General features: G+C 44.1%; 1 protein-coding gene and 1 long non-coding RNA gene across 2 annotated transcripts in view; one reads left to right on the top strand and one right to left on the bottom strand.

Moving 5' to 3' along the window:
• Nucleotides 1-11,597, top strand: part of CCL28 (C-C motif chemokine ligand 28) — a 29,937-nt gene continuing 18,340 nt past the window's right edge. Inside the window, exon 1 of the mRNA XM_081826080.1 lies at nucleotides 1-105. Coding sequence (XP_081682206.1) covers nucleotides 42-105 — 64 coding nt within the window. The 5' untranslated portion in view covers nucleotides 1-41. The remainder of the gene's footprint in view (nucleotides 106-11,597) is intronic.
• On the bottom strand, nucleotides 5,612-11,100 carry LOC115939673 (uncharacterized). Its single transcript, XR_014146911.1, has 2 exons — nucleotides 10,566-11,100; nucleotides 5,612-7,006 (listed from the first exon to the last, which is right to left on the bottom strand). It is a non-coding gene; the product is annotated as an uncharacterized LOC115939673 (long non-coding RNA).

Genomic DNA, 11,597 nt, shown 5'->3' with positions numbered 1-11,597 from the left:
CCTCTGCTGCAGCACAGCCCCGGCTGGTGAGGCAGGCAGGAATGCAGCAGACAGGACTCGCTCTCGTGGCCTTGGCTGCCTGTGTGGCCCTTCCCTCCTCAGAAGGTGAGTGGGGGTGCTGGCTCTCTAAGCCTCCAGTGGAAAGAGGGGCTGCTGCCTCCCAAGATGGAGCTGGAAGGAGTGAGGTGCTGGTGGCAGTTTGGGGCAGGAAGTTCGATCTCTTCAGGTAGGAATTTCCAATTATCTACAAGAGAGCGGCGTAGGTTTAAGTTCCTGATCTTCAAGAAGGACGGAACCTCATTTGAACAGGCATATTAGTAATTTGCCACATGGAGGATGAGATCCTTCCATACAGCAACTTTAAGCTGTGTTTCCTTTTCTGACAACAGTATCTTAGAAAACACCCAGGTAGAAGTTGGAGGAAAGCCCTTATTATTCCTCTGTCTCCCCCCTCACCCTAGCCTGCTACACTGGGTACAAGTGTGCATGTTCCTACAGGAAAGACAGATGTGACCTTCTGGGTTAGGGGTGTGGTAAGCAACAAAGTCAGCCCTGTGGATGCTGCAAACCAAAACTTCAATCTGACATTGAAAAAGGGATGCAGGAGAGGGGCGGCTGGGTGACTCAGTTGGTTAAGCCTCTGACTCTTGATTTTGGCTCAGGTCATGATCTTGGGGTCTTGCGGTCATGGGATTGAGCCCCACTTGGGGCTCTGTGCTCAACGGGGCATCTGCTTCTCTCCCTCTCCCTCTGCCCCCTTCCACTGCCTTCTCTCTCTCTCTCTCTAAAATAAATAAGTGGGTCTTGGGGCACCTGGGTGGCTCAATTGGTTAAGCGTCTGTGTTCAGCTCAGGTCATGATCTCAGGGCCCTGGGATCGAGCCCCATGTCGGGCTCCCTGCTCAGTGGGGAGCCTGCTTCCCTCTCTCCTCCCTGCTCCTGCTCTCTCTCTCGCTATCTTTGTCTCTCTCTCCAATAAATAAATAAAATTTAAAAAATAAATGGGTCTTTATAAAAAAAAGGGATGCAGGATAGAGGAGATCGAACCATACAAATTATATCAAAGAGAACTTAATTTGTGAATTGCTAGCATATATATGGAGATTATAACTGCATTTGGACGAGAGGCAATGTTTGCTACTGTACTTAGGAAAACCTAAACATAAGTACTTATTACTTGACTGATTTGACTCTTATCCCCTTTATTCTGAATAGATTCTCTAAATCCAGAACAGAGGTGAGATACAAGTTTTATTTGGTCTGCTTTAGAAAACATTAAGCCAACATTCAAAAACTGACAGATTTCATGTACACATTCTCATACAGACACACAAACTGGATTTTTTTTTTTTAAAGATTTTATTTATTTATTTGAGAGAGAGGATGAGAGGAGAGAGAGAGCCCATGAGAGGGGGGAGGGTCAGAGGGAGAAGCAGACTCCCCGCCGAGCAAGGAGCCCGATGTGGGGCTGGATCCCAGGACTCCAGGATCATGACCCGAGCCGAAGGCAGTCGCTTAACCAACTGAGCCACCCAGGCACCCCACAAACTGGATTTTTTAAAGCTTCTCTTGAAAAATCACAGCTGGCCACAATGGTTCCATGTTCCCTGGCAAAAGCTGGCTGGAGCAGACTAGCCTCTGTCCTCTGAAGTTGGCTCTCATCCTAACTGCCTGGTTCCTCCAGGTATTTGTTTCGGGGCCCCAGAATAGTGCACCAGCGTACTGGGTTTTATATGAGCACGGGAAAAAACCTGGGTGATCTCTTCTTCACGTCTATCAATCTGTCTTATCAAGACAAAGACGCGAGTGTGTCATCTGATATGTTTCTGTAAAAATTTTTCCAGAAAAATTCACCATGGAAGTTTTAGGATTCGCTTTCACGGTCTCTCAAAGGTTTACCTGCGAAGGCTTTAGTCCTAGTTTTGGCAGTGCAAATTTTATTTTTTTCACATAAAACTTTGAAATAAAAGTGTATGTTTCTCCCTTCCGCTTCCTGACCTGTTTCCAACTGTCCCCGCAGCAGCCCCCCTCCGGGAGGGGAGGGAGAGAAGGGCGGGCGGAGGGACAGGGGAGGTGGGGGGTGCCCCCGCCGCACCCAGGACCCAGGGCCAAGCTTCGCGGGGGACCCAGTCCTGGCAGAGAGGGCGGGACCGCAAAACACAGAGGGGTTTGAAAAAGGAACGGTTGGTGATGGTAAGAAAGAAAGAGAACTGAGGAGACCCGCGGTGGCCTTCTGGGTTGTTCCCAGGGCTTTTTTTCCTAAAGCAGTTTGGGCCACCGGAAAATCACAATGTCCTCTGCCATTTAAAAACAAGCAATGCCTGAGAGCAGCTGTGGAACCGAGAGGGGCAACCAGCTGCTTTCCAGAAAAGACTTCCGCGGACTACCTCTGTGTCCCGCGTGCCCTGTGGGAGGCTCTACGGGATTCCGGCCTGGGACGGGGAGGGAGGCAGGGACCGGGGCATACTGAGCAGGGCAGGGAAGGTGGAACAGGTAGCTTTGGCAGTCGTCACAGGCTGGGGCTGGGCACCGGGAAGTGGTCTGTGCCCGCTGGAGACTTTGAACTACATTTTGTTCTTACAGGCATCACCCGTTCCATTATCTTACTGTTGCTGTAAGTGACCATTTTATTTTTATTTATTTTATTTATTTTTTTAAAGATTCCATTTATTTATTTGACAGAGACGCAGCGAGAGAGGGAACACAAGCAGGGGGAGTGGCAGAGGGAGAAGCAGGCTTCCCGCTGAGCAGGGAGCCCGATGCGGGGCTGGATCCCAGAACCCTGGGATCATGGCTTGAGCTGAAGGCAGACGCTTAATGACTGAGCCACCCAGGTGCCCCCGTAAATGACCATTTTAATGTTAGGGCTCAGTAATTGGCATTCCCTAAGTGTTGTGCATAAATCAGGAAGCAGTTGACTTACCTGTAATTAAAAGGCTTGGATTTCACCCAAAGGTAGGAGGGCAAGCTCTCTAGCTGCTGACGTGGCTGCTGGCTCCCAGAACTCAATGCTGAGTCCATAAAAATGTCTATCATCCATCCTCAGTGGCCCTGAGCCAGATGATTCAAAGCCGCAGTCTGGGGCTTTGTGGGCCTGGCGTTTTTACTCTGTACATGGAGACTAAGGCTCCGCTTGTGTCCGGCAGATGCAAGCTGGCAGATTTTGCTTCAGAACCCAAACGGACTTCTTTCTGACAACCTATTTTCTCAGAGTAGGATGGCTCCTCCTTACACAGACTCTTGCTAGGGACTTGCTGCTGGCATCTTTTTTTTTTTTTTTTTAAGATTTTATTTATTTATTTGAGAGAGAGAGAGAGAATGAGCAGGGGGTAGGCAGAGGGAGAGGGAGAAGCAGAATCCCCGCTGAGCAGGGAGCCCCGACTGGGGCTCAATCCCAGGACCCCGGGATCATGACCTGAGCCAAAGCCAGGAGTCACCCATTCAACTGACTGAGCCACCCAGGCGCCACCAGGGGTTTTTTAAATGTCCTTTCTATGTCTGGAGAAGCAGAATGATATAACAGCAGTCTTCTCAAATCTGAGTCATATATGGGCCCCTTTAAAGGAAAACATTTTTACTCTCAATGATGACCTTTATATTATTTTACTATGTTACTTGATATATAAACATGAAACCAGTTATGAATGCCCAAATAAATTTAAATTTTACATAAAAACACAACTACAAAGCCAAGAATATGTCAATATAATAATATTAATTTAAATTAATAGTTAATGTTTGGCCAAAACTCACATCATCATTCCAAACATGAATATAGCACTGATTCTTAAGATGCAAATTTTGAGTTTTATGTGCATATACTACCGTGTTCAGAATGAGAAGTGCTTTATCCCCACAACTTTTTTGTTTGAACCACAGTGATATAACTGAGTCCTCCCTTAGCATGAATGTGTTTTGAAATTCCAGTCTGTTCTTTTCTGACTGACCTAGGACAATTAAGGTAGGGTCTCACTTGATAACAACACTAGCATAACAAGCAAAATTTAAATGTCCTGAAAGTACTCTTTTAAGATGGTCTTCCAGAAGATCCAGAACATGTCTATTTAAAGATTATGATTGAGATGACATACTAAGATTTAGGGAATTGTCTGTAGAGCTCATGAACCCTGAGAACACACCCAGAGGCCCCCTCCTATGAAACCCAGTTTGAGAAACACTGGCAAGACTGGGAAGAGTCACTTTGGACTCCAAAAAGCCCAGTCAAAATTCTAAATACATGAACTTAAGAAATTACTTAATCGCTCTGAGCCCATTTTCTTAATGGTAAAACAGGAATAATAATGCCTCTCTTACCTAGTTATTTTCATGATTAAATGAAATAACATAAGGAAAGTGTTTGGCATAGAGGACGTGCTCAATAATAGTTTCCAGGGCGCCTGGGTGGCTCAGTAGGTTAAGTGTCTGCCTTTGGCTCAGGTCATGATCCCAGGGTCCTGGGATCAAGCCCCACATCAGGCTTCCCATTCAGTGGGGAGTCTGCTTCTCCCTCTCCCTCTGCTCCTCCCCTTGCTTGTGTGCTCTCTCTGTCAAATAAGTAAATAAAATATTAAAAAAAAATAATAGTCTGTTTCCTTCCCTTTCCTCTCACCAGGTTCTATCACCAACTTTTTAAATTAAAATTATGAAAAGTCACAAAAATCAAAGAATTTAATTCCTAAAATTATAAAAATTATAAAAGTAACAAATACTCAGTGTAAATTTTTAAAATAGAAAATATAGAATAAAAAATGTGAAAGTCCCCCTTCTCCATTCCTTTCATCCCTCTCCTCTATCCAGAGATAATAACCCCTCTGGGTTCTCTGTATCCTTCCAGAACTCTCTCTATGCATTTGCAAATATGAACCCACACACATTCACACAGATTTTTGAAAACATAAAAAGGAAAACTATCTACACATTACCTACTATTTTCTTCATTTAATTTTTTTTTAAATTTTATTTTATTGTTATGTTAATCACATTACATCATTAGTTTTTGATGTAGTGTTCCATCCACCCAGTGCTCCATTCCATACGTGCCCTCTTTAATACCCATCACCAGGCTAACCCCTCCCCCCACCCCCTCCCCTCTAGAACCCTCAGTTTGTTTCTCAGAGTCCATAGTCTCTCAAGGTTCGTCTCCCCCTCCGATTCCCCCCCTTCATTTTTCCCTTCCTACTATCGTCTTCTTTTTTTTAACATATAATGTATTATTTGTTTCAGAGGTACAGGCCTGTGATTCAACAGTTAAAGATTTTTATTTATTCATTTGAGAAGGAGAGAGAGAGAGAGCACAAGCAGGGGGAGCAGCAGAGGGAGAGGGAGAAGCAGACTTCCAGCCGAGCAGGGAGCCCAATGAGGGACTCAATCCCAGGACCCTGGAAACATGACCCAAGCCCAAGGCAGATGCTTAACCAACTGAGCCACCCAGGTGCCCCTCCATTTAATTCATCATAGATAAGAGTATAGCTATTTAACACACAGTCATTTTTAAAAATTTGGATCATTCATCTTATAGGCAACATACAAACTTCTGGGAATAGTTTGGAATATTGAAGTTCCATTTATTCATTCATTATCAGCGAGAGTCTTATTAAGAGACAGAAACCTGATAAAAAATTTGAACAGGGTAAGTTTAATATATCAAATTATTAACTATAACAAGACATAGGCTAGAAGGAGGTAAACAGAACTCTAAAGAGTATAGGGATGGGTAGGGCTGATATTGGTAGAGCTGAAGTGGAGTTTTCAAGGGAAGAGATCCTGTCCCCCTTCCCTGCCCAGCTGAGATTCAGACCGTGTTGGAGAGGGCACAGCTGCGGCTCACCGAATGGCCAAGAAATCCCTTGGTCTGCCCTCCAGTGTGCAGGGGGCAAGTTCTTCACGGGGAGGTGTCCCGCTGGAGACATTCTGCCACCAAACTGCCTGGGCGGGTGCTGCTAGCTGTCCTGAGCTACCGGAGTGGGGGCCAGAGAAGCTGCAGCCCGGCGGGAGTGGGGCTGGCATGAACCCCCCGGGGAGGAGCACCTGCAGCCTGGAAGGAGAACCCCTTCTCGCTGCAATGCGTTCCAGTGTCCTCCATGACGAAACTTAACATCAGGCCAGCTGGTGAAGGGAAGATATTTAAAGGGCTCATGTTACTTCCACAGAACTAGCAATTAAGGATGAATTTGAAGCTGAGGGGCAGTAAATGGACAATGGGCACATTTTACAAACACTTAATATTGACACCTGGATACCTACTATGGGGCAGGCAATGCAGTTTTGTTTCTAATTATTATTATTATTTTTAAAGATTTTATTTATTTATTTGACAGAGAGAGTGCACAAGCAGGGGGAGCGGCAGGGAGAGGGAGAGGAGAAGCAGGCTCCCTGCTGAGCAAGGAGCCTGATGCAGGGCTCGATCCCAAGACCCTGGGCCGAAGGCAGACGCTCAACGACTGAGCCACCCAGGCGCCCCTTGTTTCTAATGATTGTTTACTATTTGTCACTTTGTTCTAAGCACTTAAGTATATAAAGCCATGCAATCTTCATAACACGCCTATGAGGTAGGTGCTATTACCACCCCCATATTACAGATAAAGAAACAGACAGAATTAAGTAACTCATCCAACATAAGCTAGTAAGTGGTAAAGCCAGGAACTGAATCTGGTTGGTTGTCTCCATATGCTTTACTACTGTGCAGTAATGCCTTTCAGCATGTCCCTCTGGCACAAAATTATCCCCATCCCCTTCAGGACTACTCCTGACCACTCCAAGTGTCCATGCTGTGAGAAGTACTAATGACCAAATGTCTTCACATTAAGGTAAAGAAAAAGCCTCATTCACTCTTCATTACCAAACATTATCCCATGGTTCCAAAAAGTATCTGCGAGGATATTAACTGGGCATAGCAATTTCATGCATCATTGCTTGGTGAGTCCTTCCTGCTTCCTCGATGTTAGCAGTGGACACCTTCATCTGTAGGCATCCATAGTGTGATGTGGCTCCGTAAAGTGTGAAGTCCACTAGAACAGGGAAATGTAACCTTAACCAAACACATTCAAAACATTATCTTTATTTACGTATTGGCCTTCTTAAATGGCACTCACAAACTTGAGATGCTGATAGCAGGCAAGTGAATCTTTCTTACTGTTTTTATCTTTATCCTGGGAATCCTTTCTCCACTAGTAGCATAAACCTTTGCTTTGTTTCTGTTTTACTATGTTCTATAAAGCGTTCTTTATACCAGTGTTTTTCAAACTGCATTTCTAAGAAGCCCTCAAACGATGCCACTGCTGCAGCTCTGGGAATCACACTTCGAGCAGCAAGAGACTACACAGCTCAGTAAGAGGGGAAGCTGGTTCATCGCTCTGTAATAACAGGATCATTTCCTTAAAACCCTGAATCTAATTTTTATATCATGAATTTGATGTGCAGTGTTTTAGCATTAATCTTAACAGATCTTGAGCAGGAAATTTTTAAAGCCTTGATACAAAATTGGATCACAGACAGAACAAAATCAGGGACAGACATTCGTGGCAAATGACCCACCCAACTCTCTGAATACTGGAAATATTACAATAACAAAACTCAAAACCAACAGAATCAATAGCAATAACACTTTAATAAGACAAACAGTAATACTTTTAATTGAGATACCAATATCTTTATTATTATATATAATTATTAAATTATTAATTATATTGGATTATTAAATTAATTATATTATCAAATTATTAAATATAATGGACAAATTATTTATCATATTGAGTTGACCCCTAATTACTTGAGTGATGGTGGAGGAATAATGTTTCTGAAAAGCATGTGTGATTTAAGGACATTTGGGACATAAGACCTTGATCAAATATAGGTAATCTTATTTCCTAAAAAAAAAAAAGGAAAATTATTTTAATAGCATTAAAAGCCTTAAAACAAGATACAATGAAATTAAGACAAAAGAGCTTAGTTCAGCTCAAGAGACATTTATTTAGCATTAATACCAGGTACTATGCTATGTGGTGTGGGTACAAATATACACTGAGGGAGCTCACAGTCAAAAGACACAGTCAGAAACTCTTAATTTTATATATGGTAATGACAGGAAAGCACAGGATGCTGTGGGACCAGAGATTCACATAAGAAAACAGCAAGACTGGGAAAAAGGAGACAATTAATGACATCTTGAACTTGGTCATTAGTTAACAGGGATGAAAAGGGGGGAGACAAATCTGAGAAATGTCAGAGTAAAATATACAGGAGTTTGTGACTGGCTGTGGGGAGTACAGAAGGAGGATGGAATGACACATGGGTTTCTGGGTAGCAGTAAATGACCATTATGTGAGATGAGAAAAGGAAAGGAACAGATTTTCAGTGGTAAGAAATAATGCCTTCAGTTTGGGATTTATTAAGTTGGGGGGTCTGTGGAATATTCAAGTGTATGTTCAACAGCAGTTGAATATATGTCAGAATTATTGGGGTAGAGGCTAAAGCAGACAGAGATATCTTAAAGTTACTGACACAGGTAGTAATTCAAAGCATGAGAAGATGTGAATGGAAAGAAGAGTGGAAGGTCAAGGATGGAACTTTGAGGAATGCTAACTATCGAGGAGAGGGCAAAGGAGGAGGCGTTCAAGAGCAGAGAACGTAATTTCTCAGTATTAGGAAAATTAGGAGAGATTAGTGTCTTGTCAACCAGGGATATGGAAAATTCCCAGGAAGGACTGGGTACCAATGTCACATGCGGCAAGGAGGCCCTGAAAGATTAATGTGAGACAAACATCTGCTTTTGGAGGCATCCTGAGGGCAGGTACTTTGACTAATTTTTGTGTATTTAGTGCCTAGAACAATGAAAGACACAAGGTAGGCACTCCACAAATGCTTATGGAATTTTATTGAGCTGGTAATCACTTTCATTAGTAAAATAATAAATTTACTCAAATGATTCAAACTCAAAAACTTTTGTGAGATGGTGCTGATATTTTCCCAAGGGAGTTTTTCCTTAACCTAATCCAGGCTAAATTTTCAGTAAAAAATAAAATAAAGGAAATGTAGAAAAATCATCAATCCAATGAAGGAAAGGAGGAAAAAATGATAAAAACACAAAATAAGGTGGGTAAGTAAATTTAACCAAAAGGTTAGTGTCACAGTATTAATATCAGAAAAGTAGAATTTAGGCAAAAACTTGCAATAGGACTAGAGGAATGTTACAGAAGGATAAAAAGTATTAGTTCAGGGGTGCCTGGGTGGCTCAGTCATTGAGCGTCTGCCTTTGGCTCAGGTCATGATCCCAGTGTCCTTGGATCAAGCCTTGCATCGGGCTCCCTGCTCCACGGGAAGCCTGCTTCTCCCTCTCCCACTCTCCCTGCTTGTGTTCCTTCTCTCGCTATATCTCTCTCTGTCAAATAAATAAATAAAATCTTTAAAAAAATAAAAAAATAAAATTGTAGTAAGGTTGATCCTTGAACATCCCAGGGTTAGGGGCCCCCACCTCACCCTACCCTAATGGAAAGTCCCCACATAACTTGACTCCCCCAAAACTTAATAGCCTACCATTGACAGAAAGCCTTACCAATAACATAAACAGCTGATAAATACGTATTTTGTATGCTACATGTATTATATACTATGTTCTTAAAGTAAGCCAAAGAAAATGTTAAAATCATGAGGCAAATATATCTAGGTCACTATTTATCAAAAAGAAATCCCTTGGGTGCCTGGGTGGCTCAGTCATTGAGCATCTGCCTTCGGCTCAGGTCATGATCACAGCGTCCTAGGATCTAGGCCCACATCGGGCTTCCTGCTCTGCGGGACGCCTGCTTCTTCCTCTCTCGTTCCCCCTGCTTGTGTTCCCTCCCTCGCTGTGTCCCTGTCAAATAAATAAATAAAATCTTAAAAAAAAAAAAAAAAAGAAATCCCTTATAGGTGGGCCCACACATTCTAAACCCATGTTGTTCAAGGGTCAACTGTATTTTATTCATCACAAACTTTTTTGTATAAACTTTTATTTTTAAAAGTATTGCCTAAAAATATTATTTAATCTCAATTACTGAGTTTTTTGGGCACCCATTTAAATTTTGCCCCTGGTGCACCTGGGTGACTCAGTCGTTCAGCGTCTGCCTGCGGCTCAGGTCATGATCCCAGGATCCTGGGATCAGCCCCGCATCGGGCTCCCTGCTCGGCGGGAAGCCTGCTTCTCCCTCTCCCACTCCCCCTGCTTGTGTTCCCTCTTTCGGTGTGTCTCTCTCTGTCAAACAAACGAGTCTGCCTTCAGTTCAGGTCAGGATCCTGGGGTCCTGGGATCCTGCCAGTGGGCTCCCTGCTCAGTGGGGAGCCTGCTTCTCCCTCTCCCTCTGCCCCTACCTCCTGCTCATGCTCTCTCTCACGCGCGTTCTATCTCAAATAAATAAAATCTTAAAAAAACAAAAACAAAAAACTGCCTGCAAGGCTAGTGCCTCACTCCAACCCCGGGTGTGGACAGAAGGATACTTGTGCGTATCTGAAAATATAACCCCAAGTGATATACTGCAAAATCGTAAGAAAAAAATCTGACATAATCTCGACAATAGCGTAAGATTTTTAACCTACCCGCATCAGAAACTGATCAATCAAAAAACGACAATTTCCCCGCAGCTCTATGAAGGGCAGGCGTTAGTAGGCCAGGCCGGTGCTGGGCGCTCGGGGCCCTGTCCCGCCACCCAAACGCGTCCCTAGGACTCCGGGGCAGAGGCTGGACTCTGGCGAGCTCCCAGGCCACGCCGAGCAGGTGCATGCACTTCCTCCAAGCCTTCCCGGAAAAGGCCAGCGCTCGCGGGCGACCACGGCCCCTCCCCTGGGCGTATTCCTTATTCTACGTGGGCCGTTTCTTCCTGAAGTTCCTCTCCCTGCGCCGCGCGCACCACCCACGGGCTAACCGAAAAGTCGCCGGACCTCGCCAGTGGTGCCAAGCCCGTTGCGCACGCGCACAGGCCGGAAGAGCGGCGGGATGTGGCCCCAGTATACGAAGAGAAACACCACCCGCTTCTCGTTGCAGCCGCTCTCTGTCTTGGGCTCTGGCTTGGGCTCCGGTTCCAGCACCAAGTATCCCGCTCCCAGCCTCTCCTACTCCACGGCCGCCATGACCGCAGACACGTGGGCGCGACAGCCGTAAAGCGCCCCGACGTCGTGCTTTTGTCTTTTCCCCCATCTTTGGTTTTGGTTTAGTTTCCTCTGATTTTTCTTTTCTAGGTTCTTGGGTAGAACGCTTAGTTATTTTTCGTGAGTGTGTTTTAAATAAATGCACTTAGGCTAAATTTACATCCCACCCGATATAATAAGTAGTACTTCCATTTTTTGGAGTAAATATTTTGTGATTTTTTTTTTCTTTAACCTATGAATCGAATACAGTTTTTAGTTTCAAAACATGGTATTTGTAAGTTTATAAATATTTTATATAATATTTAGATCCAAACTTTAAAAAAAATTAAAAATATTTATTTATTTGACAGAGAGAGGGAGAGAGCACAAGCAGGGGGAGCTGCAAGCAGGAGAGGCAGAAGCAGGCTACCCTAGGAGCAGGGAGCCGGATGTGGGGCTCGATCCCAGGACCCCCGGATCATGACCTGAGCCCAAGGCGGAGCT

The sequence above is a fragment of the Leptonychotes weddellii genome, chromosome 7 (genome assembly GCF_054177405.1).
Source record: "Leptonychotes weddellii isolate Sample4059 chromosome 7, ASM5417740v2, whole genome shotgun sequence".
In the NCBI taxonomy this organism is placed as follows: domain Eukaryota; kingdom Metazoa; phylum Chordata; class Mammalia; order Carnivora; family Phocidae; genus Leptonychotes; species Leptonychotes weddellii.
Note: the sequence above shows the minus strand (reverse complement) of the source record. Positions and strands in the feature narration are given on the sequence as shown.